Raw genomic sequence first — 21,296 nt, 5'->3', positions numbered from 1 at the left:
CAGTTTCAGATTTCATCCCAGGGGAAATACTCCAAAGACTTTGGTACTCAGCTAGGGATAAGGACCTTGTTGAGATGCTGAGTTCTCTCTATGTGAGTCTCCCCCCTCCCCCCAAGTCTTTCTCTCCCTTTGAGGACTTAAAGAAAGTCTCATGTTTTATCTTGGAATCTTGAAGACCAGGATAGCTCTTGTCCCAAGTTTTCGCCATTCTCTCCTCATGCCAGAATGAAGTATTGAGTAACCAATCTCCAGCAATAAGGAGAATCTTTATGCAAGTCTTATACTTGGAGTCATATCTATATGCATTTACATCTGAACTATTAAAATGTTAAACTAATTATTGAACCCCAAACAGGAGCGGGCACCCAACTTGCCAGGAATGTATAAAAGGGCCACGTATTCTACATGTAAGTGGTCATGCATTCAGCCAACGAGATCTGGTGATTAGATCTTGCCATATCTGGGGGATTGTTCGCTGAAACACTCTGGGGCCTCATTTGCTTTTTAGTCAGAACAGATGGACCATTTCCTTAAATAATCTGGTGGTTTCTGAGTGCCACATGAATGCATCCTTGGTATGACGATATTTACTATAATGGTAAAGCAGCTGGTACGCACTTTCCAAGACTTTAGTCCAGCCTTCTATTAAAGTGGAGAGCCGCTCCAATCTAACCAATCTTTATTAAGCAACTGCTTCCCAGAAAATATTTTGCAGGAAATTAAAAATGACCTGCCTTGAAGGAGCTTATGATAATGACAGCCAAGTTTAAGAAATTTCACGATAATCATTTTTGAAAGTCCCAAGTCTGTGATCAGTAAGAAATGTACTCTCCAAGTGACTTCCACACGAGTCTTCTTTAGAAAGACAGCTTGAAGGGACTCAGTTTCCTTCAGGATTATTTCTAAAGGGGAAGCCGTAGTGCTTCAGAATTCTCCCCTCCCTCTCTGCAGAGGCAGGGCACTGTGGATGTGTATGTAACAGAACATAAAATGTCAAGCCTTTTTTTTTTATGTTGGTCTCCCCCAACCCCCTGCCCTACCCTACCCTTTTGGTTCTTTATTGAAAAGCATGTAAAGGTAAAGGGGAAGAATATTGGGAAATGCAGATTGTATAAAAATAAAGGGTATTAAAATGTGTTTAAAATTTTTTAAATAGAATTCAAGCTTAGGAATGAAACTATACTGTTGTTTTGCCCTTTAAATTTTAGCAAGATAAAATTGTTTTCTTTTCTAGAAATAGAAATTTTCTTTTTTAGAAATAATTTGGTTCTTTTGTCGAACAAATATTTTAACCGAGTAGGAACTCATGCTTAGTGAAAGGCTGCAAAGTTGAGGTCAGATTTTATTTTTTGAAGAGACCCATCATCTTACTCCTCCCCTTGGAATAATGAGTTTTCATAGGGTAGAACTGCTTTTTTTCTGATCACAGAGCCCCAAGCAGACAGCTCAAATGCCCTCTCTTCAACTACGTGCCTTTTCAAGCACTTGGATTTCTCTCTTCAAATTTCTCAACTCACTTTTCCCAGGTATTACTTAAATGGTCTACATATACGATAGCAGGAAACAAGATTGTGCTGGTAAATGCTTAACAACTGACTCTCCAAAATGGAAAAAAAAAAAGCATTCGCCTGACATTTTTAAGTTCAATCGGCATCTCGAGCATCTTTTCCATCTTTTTCATCCACAAAGCAGTCCAATTTGTAGTTTGCCGATTTGTGAGGTTTGCCCGTTTCTGCTCACGCTGATGATTCTTAGGGGCGATTCAAAGTCTCTCCAGCAGCACCCTTGGGTGTGGGTCAGAGCCTGTCAGTTTGCTTCCATTTCATTTCCTGGGTTCATGCCTTTGTGTACTTCTGTTCTTCATACACCTCGTGGACCATCGTACATCCGTCACCTGCACACACATCGGTGATTTTGTGCGGAGGGCGCTCTCCAATGACGTCATCTTGCCGCGAGATCAGGGGACCAAAGGAGGCGGCTTAGTAGCGCTAATGGTTTAACGCCTTCCCGGGTGACGTTTTCAGCTTACATCTGGCTTGAATTTTGCGCCGGAGGCAGAGGGACTCCCCTATCTGGCTCTATGAACGTGGGCGGGCGCGCCTCGCTTGTTCTTTTTCTATCTCGTGGGTAAATGGCGGCTGAATGGGTGAAGCGGCCCAGATCTGCGCAGACATGGAAGAATCAGAGTCGGGAAAATGGCCAAGTTTTAAACCCATCGGCCTCAAGCTTCTTGACATCAAGAGCTCTCTTCAAAGGCAGCGCCGTGGGACGCGAAGGTCCCCTTACAAAGGGAAACTGAGGCTCCTCCCCTCCAAGGCTGCTCAAGAAGCGCATCAAGTGCGGGAACTCCCCAGGACCCCACGCGGTGCCACTGGACTGAGATGACGTCATCCTTTGAAATAGACACTTCCCAACGCGTTTTCCGGAGTCACTTCTCGTACGCCGTGAGGGTTGCATTGACGGGGTGTTGACGCGTCTGGTCATTCCTACTGAAATCCCGATTTCCCCGGGGAGGTGAGCAGCCCCGACCTGGGCGAGGAGCCTGCTGGGCGCCAGGCACCCACACGACAGGGCCCTTGAGGGTCTGCTCTTGACTCGGCTCTCCTCGCTGCCCATGTTCGCAGTGCGGGCACCGGGGACCCTGCGGGGGCGGATCGAGTCCACACGCTGACAGCCATCCCAAGCCAGACGGATCCACAAGCTTTTTGGATCCCGCCATCTTCCAGGCGCCAATAGACTTGGATCAATAGTTTTGACTCTTCAGGCCTCTCGTTTTTGGGTCGTTTTTGCCTATAACAAGGTTTTAATGCGTAGCTGTGAGTGGCAGATATTTTAAAGACTGATCTTGTCATCCCCCTTTTTAAAAAACCCTCCCCTTCTGTCTTGGAGTCAATACGGTGATTGGCTCCCAGGCAGAAGAGTGGGAAGGGCTAGGCCATGGAGGTCAAGTGACTTGCCCAGGGTCACACAGCTGGGAAGTGTCTGAGGCCACATTTGAGCCCAGTTCCTCCACCTCCGGGCCTGGCGCTCTGTCCACTGAACCACCCAGCTGCCCCCTCCCAATTTCTTGAATTTTCAGTAGCCTGCATTGGACCCTGTTAGGCATCTTTCAGGTTTTGGCTCGAGGCACCAGGGGCAAGAGCTGGGTTCAGATTTGATCTGTGGATAAGTCGGGTTTGCTCATTTGTAGACTAGGCAGCAAACAAGAACTTAAGCACCTGCTACCTGCCAGGTGCTCTCCAATGACCTGTTTCTCACAGGCAGATATTATTACCTCCATTTGACAGCGAAGTTGACAGGTGCAATGACTTGCCCAGGGTCACATAGCCGGTGTAGGAAGCTGAATTTGAACTTCGATTTTCCTGACTCCTAGCCCTAATCCTCCATCCAAGCTATTTCCCTGAGGCTGTTGGGGGGATAAAATGAGATATTGGTAAACACTCTGTAAACCATAAGATACTAAATAAGTGCTGGTTTTTAGGCCTAATTTGGCTGTTTTGTAATAAATGTGTTCTTGGCTTTTAAAAACCAGTTAAGCCTGACCGTAGGCACGGGGAGGATTTGATTGACCCTTGGAGGGTGCTCTTTGATAGCTAGAAATGTGCATTTCTCTAATGTCCATCCATAGAATCACAGAACTCAAAAAAGGCCATCTGGCCAAGGACAGATGCTCAGCCGGCTGTGGGAAGGGATGGGTGCTGCCAGCCTGGGGCACCCCAGCGGCCAAGCCCGAGGAGGACCATCCGGTGTGAGGTCCCCAAAGGAGCCGGGGCCAAGAGAGGAGGAGGAGCTTAGGCTTGAGAAGCCGGAGGGACGGGGCTGCTCTTTTGGCTTCTGCACCCATCTCTGGGCTGGTGCTTTACCTTGTCTCTGGATCTCTGGCAAGCAGAGGCTCAGGTGGCACTGGAGGACTAGATTTATTTTATCCAAAGTTGGGGATCACATGGGTCAGTGGGACCATGATTGGGAAAGGAGATTCTGAAAGATCACCCCAGTGCAAATATTAATAAGGAAACGGGTCTTGATAGATGGCACATGTTACACCCAGTGGAACTGCGTGCCAGATATGGGAGGGGGATGAGGAGGGGAGGGAAAGAACATGAGTCTTGTATCCAGGGAAACTTCTTCTAAATCATCTAATAAAATAAATTAGAAAATCCCTTTTCCTTTTCTCTCCTTCTTTACCAATAAATGCTTTTTTAATTTATCAGTTATGTAATTGCAAATCTTGTGCCTTTGAACCACATTTCCCAGGAGCCCACTGACTTCCTAGTGCTATGTGCTGACAGACAGGAGAATAAATGGGGTGGTCTTCTGTGGCTAGCCCTCTTTGCTTCCTGTGGGCAACTGTGGTGGAACGGGCTGTTTGAGCAGGTAGATTAGCCACGGGCAGGTGGTTTTATTTGGCTACCTTTTTATTTTGTTACTTCTAGTGATTATTAATAAAACGTATATCATTGGAATGATTGCAATTTTAATTTTTACACAGCCTGGGGTCCCTAGAAGCACATACACATCTAATTGCTGCTATTACAAAATGAAAACTAATCAAAATTCCTCAGCCCACATATTTGCATGCCCATTTATATGAGCAAAAAAGTATGGGTTTGTCACAGAGTTCAAACCAAAGCCCCTTGACTCCAAATCCATTGCTTTTTCCATCTATGATTTCATAAATTGCATCTCATCCAATAATAAAAATCCATCTTACCTTTGCATCCATGCCCTTCCATTAATGTTCTTCACGGGCCCACTCAACATACTTTAGACTTTCCTTGCTTTCAAAATACCAATAAAAAGCTGCCCCCTAAGGTATCCGTTATGCGATGCATTCATAGTCCTGTGTGTGCCTCTTAACAAGTACCCTGGACCTCTCCACTACCCTTCAGTGGATCCTTAATATCACTTAACACGGGCGCTAAAAATTTGAGATGAAAATATGCAACTCCTTCATTGCTTTCATGGGAGGTTGAGGAAGGCAGAGGGAGAACATAATTACAGGAATGGAGTATTTCACACTGTCATATTTGGCTGATGTATTAATTTCTTTTTCTGAACTGTCTCCCCCTCTCCTGTTTTAAAAAACTGCTACAGGGAATAGTTCTGGAGAGAAGGATGAAAAAGATGAGATATGTAGGAATGGAGGTGATACAAACAATTTTAAAGCAGCCAAATTAGAAAAAACAAAGATCATTAAAATAACTTCATGATTTCCTAAAAGAAATCCAGTCTGTTCTGTTCCTATTCAATTCTGGATCCAACTGATTGTCCATTTGCAATTCCTCTCTTTAGCCTATAAACTTATGCTTCTAAGATGAAACAACTAAATTTGGCACATTTAAATGAGTGGTGAAATCCTTGGAGGAAGTATTCCCTGTATTTGTAGTTATGTAGCTATCTTGGACACTAGAGTTAAGAAAACAGAACTGAGTAGTTGAGACAATTTTATATCATAGATAGAGCTTTGTGACAAAAATCTAGGCAATTTTCATTTACAAAACAGTGAGCATTTTTTGGGGGGTCTTGTTTGTTAAATGAATTGGTTTATGTAACATAGTATAACAGGATAGTTCCAGATTATTGGAATTTCATATTTCAACTACATTAACACAATGAAAAATTTTAAGTACTTTATTGTTTCCACAAATTTTAGAAGTTCCATCAACGAAGTGTGGAAAAACATTACTTTTAAACAGCTTCCCTCATAATCCTGCTTAGCTTCTGGATCTTGGTTCTTGCAGACATATCCACATATTTCTCTCCTATACGAACAATCATTCCTCCCATGATTGAAGGATCAGTCTGAAAAGAGAATTAGTCATATTAAAAACATAGAAAAAGGTAAATGATTGGCCTTATTCTATTGATCAGTTGAAATAATGGATCTGTAAGTACTGTGAGAAGCACTAAATGAAAATGTGAAACAATATCTAAAAATGTACATTATTATTAGGATAGAGAAATTATTTGCCTGGGGAAAAAACGCTAATCTTTATAAGGAAACTTGAGAATATTTGGATTTGAAAGATAATCAGGGTTGTGTGTTGTGTGTTTTTTAAGGGAAGCACTATAATTAAATAGATCAACAAATTTTATTTTTAATTAAAATTTCTCTATCATTTTTGTCAGCTTCAATTGGCTTGAGGGAAAAAATGATAAATTAAAACCTACCTTGGCTTCCATTTTCAGGACTTGACCTTTACGTAGGAAGCTGTTCAGGACTGCTTCTAATTCTGAAAGAGTTGCGCTATCTAAAGCCTAAGATGAACAAAATGAAAAAAAAAAATAGTTCTTTAAAAAATTAGACAAAATGAAAACAAAAGATAGAATTTTATAATCTTAAAATATAGCAGGAGTCAGAAGAAAAAAGAACAACTTTCCATCGTCAAAACCTGCCACACAATATCAACATCTGATTCAAATGTTCTACTGTGTATAGACTGAAGTACAAACGGTTGTTCTAAACTTAATTAACTCTTTATGGTCATCTAGGAAACATTAAAGTGAGGAGCCCAGCCACTAAAAGGTAAAAAGCTGTTTTCACAACTTATATAACATGTGAAATTTAGAATCCACAAATGTAATTAATTCATCTACTGTTACTCATGGAGAGGCAGCTATACCTATGGATAGAAAGCATACTGCTCAGTAGAAAGGCAGGAATATAATTGGGGGAAGAGGGGACACAGCTAGGTGGCTCAGTGGGTTGAGAGCCGGGCCCAGATAGGAGGTCCTGGGTTCAAATTTGGATTTGGACACTTCCTAGTTGTGTGACCCTGGGCGAGTCATTTGATTGCCTAGCCCTTACCCTTCTTCTGCCTTAGAACCAGTACATAGTATTGATTTTAAGAAGGAAGGTAGGGTTAAAAAAAAAGGTGCTCTTTTGTCAGAAGGCTTTACTTAAACATTTTTCTTTACTGAGAGGAGCTTACTGATATGAGGAGGGGGTACAGGAGAGCAGGTACAGCGAAAAGGGGGAAATACAGCATCATCAGAATTATAGCCTAGCACACCGGTTATTATATCAACTTTTTATTCCTTCTGGAAAAAAAAAGCCGAGTTCACAATGCAACAGTATAAAAACAAAAACAAACCAACTCCCAAACCGTTTTCCTATAAGGTCTTAAATAGGAGATGAGCGCATCAATATTGCGTGGATAGTGAGTGGTCCAAAGTCCACTGTAACAAGCTAAAAGCCTTAATTGGCTACTAACTCAATCCATTTCCATCGCAAAAGATTTTGCCAAACCATTACTGTGAATTTGAAAACTATCTCGTGCCACTCCTGCTTTATGCTGCCTTATCTCCTCAGAACTTCACAACAATCCTCTGGGGAAGACACAAATATTAACCCAATTTTACAGACGAGAAAACGGAAACAAAGGGGAAATAAACGTGCTCATAACCACATAGCCACAGGATTCATCCGAAGGTTCAGACAGAAGGTAAATCAACCATTACACAAACTTTAAAGCATATGAATAAATGTCTGAGGATTTCAAATCCCAGCACTTAGTCCATGGGACCACAACGCCTCTTTTCATGAACAAGTGTGAGCTTACCTTAGATTCTTAATAAAACCCCACAATGTTATAATTTACCTTAAAGTGGGCCATACGCTACCTAGAATTATTGGTGGTTTCCCATATTTTGGGGTTTAGAAGAGGGAAGGATAAAAACCTCATTCTACAATATTCGGGGCTTCTGTAACAATAACATTTCACGATTTTTGACAGTTGGTTAGCTCAGTAGGGTAAAAAGCTAGAAAGGCACCCATTAATCACCAGAAATGTTTAAAACCAGCGTACGTAATCTGAGGACAAACTATGTCTCTGGGTTGGCCACAGGCCAACTTTATTGATTTGCTTATTTTAACCGAATTAGGCTAGTTTTAATGTTAAAGCTAAATAAACTGACTTACAGACGCAGTAGTAACTGAACAAGGAACTTCTCCACGATGCACACTCATTATAGTAGAAAATGCTGAAATAATTCCTGGGGTGTTGTTTAAACGGCCATTTTCAGCAAGCAATTCTGTAAGACATAACAAGTCGCACTCTTAGCCTCAAGGACAAAAGGATGAAAAATGCCCTCAGTGGGTGACCCACAGAAAGAACAACGTACTAATAACCAACATCTACAATCACCACAGCCATCTAGGCCACCGACATGTGAGGAACAGACACACTCGCTTTCATCAAAATGTGTACGTGCGTTTTTCAATTTATGGTCAGGATTGATGACAAACTAGACACACTATTGTCTGGATCTCATTGTAAATAAATGTGAGTTAGCTAGATTAAAGGGGACGAGGGGAGGGAAGTCAAACAAGTTTTCTTTGAACATCAATGACCCACAAACCATCTGCCATGAACCAATGCTGTAGAACATTTTAATCTTCAATTAGGAGGGGGTTACAAAAAACTTATTCTTCAATATTTAAAAGATTTTATAAGCTAATGAAGAAAAATCTTATTTTTAAAAATCTTCAGCTCAAAATGAGCTGAACCTATAACCCCACTACATGACAGTTATTGCTTCAAGTGCAATGTTCTTTATGACAGCCAGTTTAAGTAAAAAAGATTATAAAAATACTTACTCATGAAGTTGGTTGTGATGGGGGAAAACTTTTCTTTGGCTATTAAGTCATTTAGGGCTGCCATCTTAATGGTACGCTTGATATGGGGATTCATAAAAGAGGCAACTGTTTTGGGTTCCTTCAGAAGTTTCTGAAAGTAACACACATTTTGTTAACCATTTAGGGCACAAACTCATGTTCTGGCTTACACGCAACTTATACTTCAATAATGATATTTTGCCTCCTACGTTATGTCTGAACAGAACTGTGACAACACGGATTCTTCTATGCTGAGACGACAGTTCTTTGGGCCCCAAACTAGAGAAATAGCGGCCATTTTCAGAGAATCACGTGTCCCTGTCACAGTGGCCAGCAACACAAACCAGTGATAACCAAAGCACTATGGAGGCAGCATGAGAGGGGAGAAAAGAACTACCATCATCCCGTTCAAGCATTCCTGATGGCAAGAGCAGAGCTGACATTCAAACACAAGACTGAAGCATAAAAAGCTAAATATGAAAGAGTAATTATAAGGGACTCAATAAAGTCAAACTGTTTATATTCCTGTATGGGAAGGAGATATGTGTAACTCCTCAGGACACAGACAGAGGGCATGAGTGCAAGTTGGAATAATATTAAATAAATACTGAGGGGTGAGAGAGAGGGGTGCACTGGGAGAAGGGAAAAGGGGAAAGGAAATGAAGAATGGGGGGAATTACATAAGAGCAATGTACAGGGAAGAAGTTCTGCAGTGGAAGGAAAAATGGGGGAGGGGCCACAATGCTTGAATCTTACGCTTATCTAAACTAGTTCAAAGAAGGAAGAATAAACATCTTATCTATCAGGGAAGTAGGAAGGGAAGTTAATAAGAGAAAAGGGGAAGTGGTGGTAATGTCTTGGACATCTGCACCCCCAGAACCTCAGACAAACTGTTATCAGGGAAACTCCTCTGCTCCCTGACACCCTGACTCCCAACCCCAAACATCTGACCTTGAGAGGATTATCTTCCTTTGATTGTCCCATTGATTGGAGATGGACAGACACACCTCATCCATGGGTCCTCCAATTCATGAGAACCACGCCCGTGCCTTCAGGGAAACCTCCTCCCCAACCCCTAGCCCCAGAGTCAAGTCCTCCTGGCTGTAAAAGAATAGCCAGCTAGTGAAGGAGGTGGCTAAAAGAGCTAGCCAGCCACGTGTAACTCATGTTTCTCTCTCTGGCTCACTTTTTGCTACATAATAAATAATTAGAAAATTAAGATATGGTCTCCAGAAAATTTTAAGCTTAATGGTTATACATTTTGAGGAAGACCAAAACCAAATGTTCTTTAGAGGGATAAACTCGCAGTTTAAAAAATTCTATTTTATATCTATTCGTTTTTAAAGACATTCTTTTATCTTACTAATTAAAAAGAAACCAATCAGACCCTCTTTTTGTTCTTACGGCCATATATTTGGAACTAGAAGGGAGCTAATAAGCCCTTTAAACCAACCTCCTAATTTTACAAATGAGCAAAATAAGGCTCAGAGAAGATATTACTTGGCTAGCTAGGATTTGAACCCTGGTCCTTTGACGCTAAATTCATTCTTTTTCTTGCATCACACTTTTGGTGTTAGTATAATCACACATTTCCCCCTGTGATGGTGTCAAATGTTTGGTTTGATCATGCCATTCCTCTGTTCAATAAACTCCAAAGGCTCTCTATCACCTCCAGAATCAAATATAAAATCCTGTTTGAAGTTTAAAGTTGTTCATAATCTATCCCCCTCTCCTACACCTTTCCAATATTCTTTTAATTTACAACATATTTCAATCCAGTAATGGCTTTGCTGCTCCTCTCACATGATACTCCATCTTCTAACTCTAGGCATTTTCTCTGGCTACCTTCCATGCATGGAAGACTCCCTCTTCAACTATACCTCTTAAGTTTCCGGAGTGTCCTTCAAAATCTGGCTAAAATGTCACTTTTTACAGAGACTTTCCGAATCCCTATAAATTCTAGTATTCCTCTTCTGATTGTTTCCGAGTGACTGTGAGCTCCTTAAGGGCAGGGACTGTGTTTTACTTTTCTTCATGTCCTCAGAGACTCACAAAGTAACTGTCACAGGGTAGATGCTTAATAAATCATACTTGCTTGCTGAATTCTTTCAACCCCACATTGTAATCTTCTCATGACTTTGATTAGGTTTCTAATTTTAGTCATATTACAAAAACCTTTATAATTCATAATTTTTTTGACATTGCTTTTTTCTTCCTTTTACTCTGACAGCTCCTTCTCTAGTATCATTTGCTTCCTTCAGGTCATGCAAACTGTGGAAGTTTCCCAAAGCTCTGTCCTGAGCCTTTTTTCTTCTCCCTCTACTTTGCTCGGTGACCTCAGTAACTAGCATGGATTCAATTTATGTTTTAAAATATTTTTCCATGATACAATCTCTTTCCCTCCCAGAGCCGACGAACAATTCCACTGGGTTATGGAAATGTTATCACTTGATACCTACTTCTATATTATTCACTTTTGCAATAGAGCAATCTTTTGACATCAAAACCCCAAATAATGTACCCATATAAACAAGTGGTAAGTCATGTGTTTTTCTTCTGCATTTCCACTTGATGTGGATAGCATCCTTTCTCAAGTTCCTCAGGATTGTCCTGGATCATTGCATTGCTACTAGAAGCAAAGTCCATTACGTTGGCTCATTCCACAATGTTACACTTTCTGTGCACAACGTTCTCCTGGTTCTGCTCATTTCACTCTGCACCACTTCCTGGAGGTCCTTCCAGTTCATATAGAAATTCTCCAGCTCATCATTCCTTACAGCATACAACAGTATTCCATCACCATCAGATACCACAATTTGTCCAGCCATTCCTCAATTGAGGGATACCCCCTCATTTTCCATTTTTTTTTTGCCACCAGTGAGGCAATGTCTAATTTTGTACAATCCTTTTAAATGATCTCTCTGGAGTACAAATCTAGTAGTGGTATTGCTGGATCAAAAGGCATGCATTCTTTTAAATTCCTTTGGGCATAATTCCAAATTGCCTTCATAACTCCACCAGCAGTGTATTTATTAGTCTCCCAATTTTGCCACATCCCCTCCAACATTTATTATTTTCCTTTACTGTCATATTGGCCAATCTGCTAGGTGTTCGGTGGTACCTCAGAGTTGTTTTGATTTGCATTTCTCTAACCAGGAGGGATTTAGAACACTTTTTTTTGTGATTGATAGTTTTGATTACTTTTTTTTTTAAACCCTTACCTTCTGTCTTGGAGTCAATAATGTGTATTGGCTCCAAGGCAGAAGAGTGATAAGGGCTAGGCAATGGGGGTTAAGTGACTTGCCCAGGGTCACACAGCTGGGAAGTGTCTGAGGCCAGATTTGAACCCAGGACCTCCCATCTCTGGGCCTGGTTCTCAATCCACTGAGCCACCCAGCTGCCCCCAATAGTTTTGATTTCTTCATCTGAAAACTGCCTATTCCTATCCTTTGAACATTTGTCAATTGTGGGTGACTGTGGGGACCAAGGGGTTAAATCCCCCACAATGCTTTTCCTTCTCCTGACATTCCTGTAAAAGGGTCATGAAAAGGGCACAACCGTGATAAAGAGTAACCTTGAGTATAAGGATGTGAAAGCAGAGAGAAATGTCCTCCCTGGCTCTAGTCAAAAATGTTTGCTGACCATTTGTTTCCCTCAATAAGCTATCTTGGTAGAGAGTAGATAAATATACATTGTTTCTGGAACAGCAGAAGCCCGAGAGAGAAAGCAGTAGTCTAAAGCCTGCTGCTAGAGGAATATGGTAGAATAATTCTAGATTGTTATAAGTCTGCCAGTCTCTCTCCTCCTTTCGTGTTATCCTACCCCTTGGTCCCCATTTGGGACCCCTAGATCACGACACTTGATTGTGGAATGGCTTGATTTTTTGTACATTTGACTTAATTCCTCATGTATTTGGGAAATTAGACCTTTGTCAGAGAATTCTGTTATACATTTTCCCCTCCAGTTTGTTGCCTCCTTTCTAATTTTGGTCACATTGATTTTGTTTATACAAAAACTTTTAAATTTGATATATTATAATCTCAATCATTCAGTTTACATTTTGTAATGTTCTCTATCTCTTGCTTTCTTTCCCACAGATCTGAGAGATATAATATTCTATGTTTAATTAATTTACTTATGATTTTGCTCTTTACATGTCATTTACCGATTTTGAATTTATCTTGGTAATCTGGTAAACTGTTACTCCCTTTTGTCTCTTAAACAGTACCATATTGTTTTGATGATTACTCCTTTATAGTACAGTTTAAGATCTGGTACTGCTAGGCTCCCATCCTTCACATTTTTTTTATTAGTTCACTTGATATTGTTGGTCTTTTGTTCTTCAAGATGAACTTCATTATAATTTTTTCTAATTCTATAAAAAAGTTTTTTGGTAGTTTGATAGGTATGGCACTGAATAAGTATATTAGATTAAATAGGATGGTCATTTTTATTATGTTAGCTCGTCCTACCCATGAACAATTAATGTTTTTCCAATTGTTTAGATCTAGTTATATTTGTATGAAAAGTGTTTTGTACTTGTTTGTTCATATAATTCCTGAGTTTGTCTTGGCAGATAGATTCCCAAATATTTTATATTGTCTTGAGTGATTTTAAATGGAATTTCTCTTTCTAACTCTTGCTGTTGATAATTGTTGGAAATATATAGAAATGCTGATGATTTATGTGCGTTTACTTTGTATTCTGCAACTCTGCTAAAATTATTATTTCTATCAGCTTTTTAGTTGATTTTTTAGGATTCTCTAAATATACCATCGATTTGTCAGCAGAGTGATAGTTTAGTTTCCTCATTGCCTACTTCAATCCCTTAAATTTTCTTTTCTTCTCTAATTGCTATTGCTAGCATTTCTAATACAATATTAAGTAATAGTGGTGATAATGGGCAGCCCTGCTTCACTCTTGATCTAATTGGGAAGACTTATCTGTATTGCAGGTGATAATTGCTAATGGTTTTTTAAATGAATACTATTTATTATTTTGAGGAAAAGTACATCTTTCCCATACTTCCTAGTGTTTTTAATAGGATGGGTGTTGTATTTTGTCAATTTTCTGCATCTGTTGACTTTAGATGATGCATAATAAATTCTGCTCCAGCCGTTTACCTTTAATCTCTGTCACTCTGCCTCAAATGTGTTTCCTGCAAACAGCATATAATAGGATTCTGCTTTTTAATCCACTCTGTTATCCTCTTCCATTTTATGGGTGAGTTCATCCCACTCCACTCACCCTGAGTTATGATTACTGAGTATTGCCCTTCATCTTATTTTCGCCTTTTGAACCTGTTCTATTCCCTTTCACTCTGTTCCTCCTCACCAGTGTTTTGTTTTTTATCACCCCTCCTACTTCCTTCTCCCTCCACTTACCTCCCCCTTCTACTTCTCTGTAGGGTAAGATATAATTCTATTCCTTCTCTGAGACAGTTATGATGAGTGTAAAGTTTAAACATTGCCCATCATGACCCTTATTCTCCCCTCTCCATAATGATCTTCATGCCTCTTTATGTTATATAATTTACCCTATTCTATCTCTCTTCCCTTTTCTCTCAGTGCAACCCTCTTTCAGCCCTTGATTATTTTTATATATCATAATACACATTTCATATCACATATACATCATCATAAAAATCATATCATCATAATCAGCTTACTTCCCCACCCTCTTTCTAAGTATATTCCTTCTATCTTCTCTACCACAAAGAGTAATTTTTGAGAATTACAGATATCCTCTTTTCCATGCAGAAATACAAACATTTTGACCTTAATGAGTCCCTTAAATTTTCTCTTTCTTATTTACCTTTTTAGGCTTCTCTTGGGTCTCATGCTTGGACTTCAATTTTTTTATTTAGGTCTGACTTATTCTTCAGGAATGCTTGAAAATGTATTTTATTGAATGTCCATTTTTTCCTCCTGAAAGAATATACTAAGTTTTTCTGGACAGGTTGTAAACGTAGATCTTTTGCCTTCCTGAATATCATATTCCATGCCTTCCAGTCCTTTAATCTCCAATTGCCTATTGAACATTTTAAACTGGATACGCCATAAATATGCAATTGAAAACCAAACTCACTATCTTTCAGTGAAAATCTCACCCTACTTCCAAGCTTCTTTTTTACTGTCAAGGGTACCTCGAAACTCCCCATAACTCCAGCTCCCAACATAGGCAGCATTAATGCATAATCATGATGCATTAAGGCATCATAATTAATTCAAATAGCTGCCATCCTATTGATTCTGTCTTTGAAACATCTTTTAATTTCTGCCCCTTTCTTTTCTCTAACACTTGCTACCACTCTGGTGCTGGTCCTCATTATCCCATTCTTGGACTTTTGCAAGAGCCTACTGATTGTTCTGTCTTTTCTCAAGTGCCTTTCTACTCTAGTCCATCCCCTACTCAACTGTGAATTAGATCAAATAATAAATCCTCATTTTATTTTTAAAAGCCCCTTTGGCCCTGATATCTTTCTGCATCTCCATTTTTATAACCTTACCCCCCTCTATTTACTCTGCAATCCTGATCCTGGCCCCCTTACACTTTTTCATCCAAGAAAAAAAACCCTCTCCTAACTACCCCCAAGCTTAGAATTCTCTCCTCACTCCTCATCTCCACCATTTGGTTCCTTTTGCCTCTTTCAAGTTTCAGCTAAAGGCTCACCTTCTGTAAGAATCCTTTCTCAGTCTTCTAATCATGAGGTGCCTTCCCTCTTGAGACTGCCTCCAATTTACCCTGTATATATCTTGTTCGTATATAGTTGTTTCCATGTGGTCTTCTTTATTAAACTTTCAGCTTCCTGAGGGCAGAGACTGTCTTTTTTGTCTTTATAATTCTCAGCTCTTAGCACAGCATCTGGCACACAGTAGATGCTTATTATCTTTATGACTTGTTCATTTACCTTTCTCCCCAAATGAGATTGTTTTTTTGCCCTATCCTTAAAATAATTTCTGGAATCCCTGCATAGAGATTATTTGTAGATAATCTTAAATATTAAGTTGCCAACCCCTTTTCCACTTCCATACTCACTGAGAATGAAATTAAACTTTAACAGAAAACAAAATAAAGGTTACAAAAGGAAGGTAACTTCCAAAACAGAATACCAGACCAAAGGTTTTTTAATTACCTGCAAATAATAATTTAGCTGAAAGAAAATACAAAATAACAGTTTAGATGTAAATAAAGAGCACAGAAAGACTACTTACTGTTACTCTGTTTAACTCCCTTTCAACAGCATCCAGCTTATTCTGCTTGGATGCAGCAGAATAAAGAGCAGTGGCATATCGACCTTCTAGCCCATACAGTTGAATTGGAGGCTTTAAAAGAAATAAAGAAGAAAAAAATTATGTAAGATTACTACACTAAGTTTTCAATACCAGGAGGGTTTAGGTTTTTAAGTCTTGTTATATATACTTTATTATAAAATAGTTTAAGAGTTAAAGAACTGATTTTAATTTATCAGCAGTGCTGTTATTACTTAAGTGGGAAAATCAATTCTTCTAGACCTCAGTTTCCTTATATACAAGATGAGAAAACACAACTAGATAATCTCTAGTACAGCTTTAAAATGAGCTGATTCTATGATGATTAATTTGTTATGAGCTTTCTTATATCTGGTACTTCTATTAGTAGAGTTATATCCCCAAGGCCATAAGTGATAGAAAATAATGGCCTAGATGCACAAAAATATTCCTAGTAGCATTACTGGCAATAGCAAAAAGCTGGAAACAGTGTGGGTGTTTGAGGAATGGGGAGCTTAAAATTTGGCATATGAAATAAAGTACCAAGCAATTTATTTAATGCCTACTATGTGCAAAACTATAAATATGTAAAGAGCAGGGACTTAAAGATTCTAGCCTTGGAGAAGGTTACTGTTGAGAGGATACATATACAAATAAAATAAATACCAGGTAATTTTAGAATGTGCACCAACAACTGGGGAGATCAAGGTGGGCTCTACAAGGGAAGTGGCACTCTCTACTGAAGGAAGCTAAGGATGCTAAAAGGTGGAGGTGGGAGGTGGAGCCAAAGATGATGGTTAGTAGCAGTGAAACCTAAAAGGACTCTGACAATCCTTCAAACTAATGCATCAAAACAACAGGAGTCAAAAACCAAGACAGTGTGAGGGGGCTCTTCTGCTGAATACAACTTAAAGGGTTGGGGGAACTGGAAGCAAACTGCATGTAGAGGAGTGCTGGCCAGCCAACATCTCTGCATAGGCCAAATGTGCTACATCAAGAAAAGAGCACTTCAGACCCATCCTTTCAAGCCTCCGGCCCTGGTACCAGCCCTTATTGAGGTCAAAAGTCCACAGCACTGGGCCCTTTTAAGTCTGCACTGTTGAGATGAAGCCCTGGCCCCAGTGCAAAATAGTTTACAGTGCTGATCCCTACAAGCAAGCAGAGGAGACAGAATCAGCTAGTAGCTTTCAAAATTCCCAGTCCACAGACAAAAAAGGGCTGGGAAAATAAGTAAATAGCAGAAGAGACATTTAAAGTGTTTGTTTCAGGTACAAAGAAGAACCTATGCAAAATTATGGGAGTGGAATGTCAAGTTTGGGAGACTAGCTGGTAGTAGTTTGGATGAACATAGAATGAGAAAAAAAAGTGGCCTGGAAAGGCAGATGGGAGCCAGACTATGGGAAGCATTAAATCAGTATTAGAAAGGTTTCATATACAATCAATCACCTTCTGTTTTTCTTTTTGCTCTTATTTATATATCTGAATATGTTCATACTTGTTAATGAGGTGAAATTTCTAAATTTTATTTTGTAAGAAAAATACTTTCCTAATTATGAACTTTAGGAAGAATCTAGTCTAATATTTTCATTTTACAAAGGGGAAACTGAGACAAATCAAGTCAACACATAAAAGCAAATCTATAAAACATGCTTGAAAGCACAGGCATATTATTTATAATATAGGCTTTCAATATTTGAATATTTTTACAGATAGATTTATTTTATAGTATTATTTGTAACAAGTTTATGACACTGCCCTGTAAAGTCTCCCCTTTCATATAATGATCCTAACTCTATGTCCTATTTATCTTCTGGTCACTTATTAAGCATGGTATTCAAATTAGATGTTCATGATAAACCATAATATCCTTTGAGAACCAGTTGGAGGAACTAGAGACGTCTGGCCTAGAAAGAAGAATCAAACTAAAAGTCAAGAAGATTCAGGTGTGGACTCTGACACACATTGGCTGTATGATCCTAGACAAATCAGTTTATCTCTCAGTGTCCTAAAGAACTCTCTAAGATTACACATTACTGAGAGTTTCTGGGCAATAAAGATGATTTGAAAAGCTGACACAGGGAAGAGGGAATATACTTCATCTGTTTTGCCCCAAAATATAGAAGTAGGTGGAATGAGTAGAAATTAGAAGGAATATATATTTACATCTACAGAAATACATTGTAGTAATTATAATTATGGAAAAGTGGAATTGGCTTCTCAGGAGGTAGTGGGAGCTCTCCCCTCAAAGGATGGATGATCACTTAATGGAGAATGTTGCAGAGGGAATTCATTTTAGGTATGAGTTGAACCAGATAAACTCTGAGGTCCCTTCCAACTCAGAATCTATAATTCTCTTAATATTTTAAAAAAGATTAAACAATGGCAAAGATTGGCAAATTCTTTAAAAATTCAATAGGGAATTTGCAAAATTAAAATATGGAGAGTAAACAGGATTTGTGTATGGAAAAGACAGAGTGGTAAAAAACTTTAAAACTAAACATGCAAAACCCCAGATGTTTTGATAGATAAATACTGAAAATCAGACATTTGAAAAATGCTATACACTTGTTGAAAAACCATTAGGTTCTACCTATGAATTGCAGTTGTCTAGCAGGGTGACTTTTTTCTTCAAGAACATTACAGTCTATGAAGTGTCAAATATAATATAGAAGGTTATAGACAAAATCCAATCAATATAACTCAGTGTATTATACTGCAGTCCAGTTAACAGTTACAAACTTTTGATTAGAGTCAAGTATAGCTGAGGAATTAAACAAACATACCCTGACAAGTTTGGCAAATGGTCTGGCCACTGAAGTGGTGAATCGGCGTATCTAAAGACAAAAGAGGAAAATAAGGCAAAATGGTTACATGGAAGTTTTCTTTAAATTAAAATTGTGGAATTATTGGGGTATTATTTACTCATGTCAACTTGAAGGAAGAAACTGATATTTCTGGACTAGTAAAACTAAATTTCTCTAGTAAATATTGAGAGTTAGCTGTGGAATCTGTTACAATTCAGCAAACATTTTTAAGCACCCATTGTATATAGTGCAAAGAGACTAAAGAGTTAATGGGTGGTAGATGGGGCAGGTGGCTCTGTGGACTGAGAGCCAGGCCTAGAGACTAGAGGTCCTAGGTTCAAATCTGACCTAGCTGTGTGACCCTGGGCAAGTTTTTAAATCACCACTGTCTAGCCCTTGTCATTCTTCTGTCTTGGAACCAACACACAGCACTGATTCTCAGATGGAAGGTAAGAGTTAAAAAAAAAAAGAATTAATTAGAACATAGTCCAATATATAGGAATATAAAAGTAATATAAGACAAAATAATACTGTTTAAGCGGTGTAAAATCATGATGTAGGATTCTACAATTAAGAAGGATACCTGGTAATAAAATGTCATTTGAGTTGGGCCAAAAAACCCCTCAGCAGTTGTATGTATGGGGAGGAAGGGGAAGTGAAAAATGTTTAACGCTTAAGAAATGGGGCAGGTAGAGGAAAAACAGGGTATGTAGTATATATACATAGAGCATCTACAATAGATAGCTAGTAGTGTTAGGCCAAAAGAGTTCATGGAGGGGAAGCGAATGACAACACTGAAAAAAAGGTAACGTGGGCAAATGGAAGGCCTTGGATGCCTGACTGAAGGATTTAAAAAAGCATCCTGGATATCAGAAGACCCAGGTTCAAATGTCTTCAACGTGTGACCCTTGGACAAGCCATTTAACCTTTCTAGGCTTGTTTCTTGCTCAGCTGCAAAATGAGGGACGCTGGCCTCTTAGACCTCCAAGGTTCCTTCCGATCTATGGGATGTGATAGGACGGGAGAGAAGGAAGAATCAATAGCAAAATCAGCATCCCCCTCCCACAAAGATGTCATCACCTCCTCCGAGGCCTAAAGTAGGTGACACCGCCCGGCTCTTTTTCACCTCCTAAGCCCCGGGACTTTTGATGTTTTGCGAGAAGCCCTCAAGGTCACCTCCCTGCCAGGCCTTTTCGGGGCTCCCAGCCTTGAGTCCCAGGCCTGGAGTGGAGGGCGGGGGGAGATTAGGCTGGGGAGGGGAGGAGAAGAGATGGGATTGAGGGAAAAGGAGGGCGCCGAGGCCTCGCGCTGCCCGAGAGCGTCCCCTCTCCTCCGGTCAAGGAGAAGCAGGACACGACGAGCACTGAGGGGCAAAGGATGGGCTAGGGCGATGAACACTCCCAGCGTGGGGAAGGGGGTATCCTGGGTAGAAGACCCCGTTACAGTTGGCTGAAGAAAAAGCTCTCTTCCCACCTTACCTGCTGGACTGCTCCAGAGGTAGCGGCCACCGCCATCTTTTTTTCCTCTGGCCACAGTAGGTCAAACCGGATAACAGAGGGAGGGAGGAGGAAGTGACTCGAAAAACGCATGCGCAGAACGAGAAGGGACTTGCGAGACGCTAGCGTAGATCGACAGTCCCGCCTCTTGGCCCTCTGCTGCGTGAGGTAGTTCTGGGGCGGGGGACTCACGAGCAGGTCGCTCGTTCCTGCTTGGGAATTGTAGTTTTTCAGGCGTAAGCAGGCAAGGCTCGGTGACAGGGCCTGCGAGGATTGAGGGTGGGGGCAGGGCGAGGCTGACTTCAGGTTGTACTGAACCCAGTGCCAAGGTTTCTCAAAGAGCTGCCACGTCGATTGATTTGCGGTGACTAAATTTTCATTCTTGTCTAGCTAACGGTTGAAAATAGTGCATTTTCACAGCCTGTACCACCAGGAAAAAATTTAGTTAATATACATTTGTGTGACATGTAAAAGTATTAGTATGTGTGCAAAGAACTTACATTTCAAAGCCTGAGAGGAAACAAGAGCGCATCTATGTATATGCGTGTAAGGTTCTATTATCCCCATTTCACAGCTGAAGAAATTGAGCCAATAGGGATTTGCCCAGGATCATAGAATTAGGAAGTATCTGAGATTGGATTTGAACTGGGATCTCCCCTAACTCTAGGCTCAGCCTGCATCACCAGCTTCTTCTGGAGGATATTAATAAAATTATACAATTTATTAGAAAGTCAGACACAATAAATGGGTCATTGGACTCCCCAATCACCCCAAAGTCCCAAATACACACCGAGAAAGATTTTTATGTATAAAAACAATGAATCAAATAAGACCAAAAAGGAAATTACCAGGATGCAAAATTAGGTAATCTGATTTCTAATTGGAGGAAAGGTTAGGGAATTTACAAGTTGGGAGGGGGGGAGGGAGAAGGAACAGGTGCAATTCCAATGAATTAAAAGAAAATAATTAACCCGGATGTCAAATTACATAATTTGATTTCTAGTTGGAGGAAAGATTAGGGACTTAGGAGGGGGAGAGTAAAAAGGTGCAATTCTTTGAAATCAGAAAATGTTGCACTGCCCTAATTGTTTGTATTCAACCAAAGGAACATGGAAATAATAACATGTAC

The 21,296-nt window shown here is 39.8% G+C and overlaps 1 protein-coding gene across 1 annotated transcript; it reads right to left on the bottom strand.

Annotated features, from left to right (window-relative positions):
• Positions 1-5,616: 5,616 nt before the first annotated feature.
• On the bottom strand, positions 5,617-20,407 carry ATP5PO (ATP synthase peripheral stalk subunit OSCP). Its single transcript, XM_007493248.3, has 7 exons — positions 20,150-20,407; positions 18,651-18,701; positions 15,832-15,942; positions 8,600-8,729; positions 7,922-8,034; positions 6,172-6,258; positions 5,617-5,802 (listed from the first exon to the last, which is right to left on the bottom strand). Exons 1-7 carry the CDS (start codon positions 20,258-20,260, stop codon positions 5,689-5,691), a joined length of 717 nt encoding a protein of 238 aa, XP_007493310.1. The 5' UTR covers positions 20,261-20,407; the 3' UTR covers positions 5,617-5,688.
• Positions 20,408-21,296: the final 889 nt, after the last annotated feature.

The sequence above is a fragment of the Monodelphis domestica genome, chromosome 4 (genome assembly GCF_027887165.1).
Source record: "Monodelphis domestica isolate mMonDom1 chromosome 4, mMonDom1.pri, whole genome shotgun sequence".
NCBI classification, from domain to species: Eukaryota; Metazoa; Chordata; class Mammalia; order Didelphimorphia; family Didelphidae; genus Monodelphis; species Monodelphis domestica.
Note: the sequence above shows the minus strand (reverse complement) of the source record. Positions and strands in the feature narration are given on the sequence as shown.

Coding starts and splice junctions, on each gene's coding strand:
- ATP5PO (XM_007493248.3), bottom strand. CDS start 20,260: ATGCGTTTTTCGAGTCACTTCCTCCTCCCTCCCTCTGTTATCCGGTTT. Junction 18,702..20,149: donor CCTCTGGAGCAGTCCAGCAG/GTAAGGTGGGAA, acceptor TTTTGTCTTTAG/ATACGCCGATTCACCACTTC. Junction 8,035..8,599: donor CATCACAACCAACTTCATGA/GTAAGTATTTTT, acceptor TATGTCTTACAG/AATTGCTTGCTGAAAATGGC.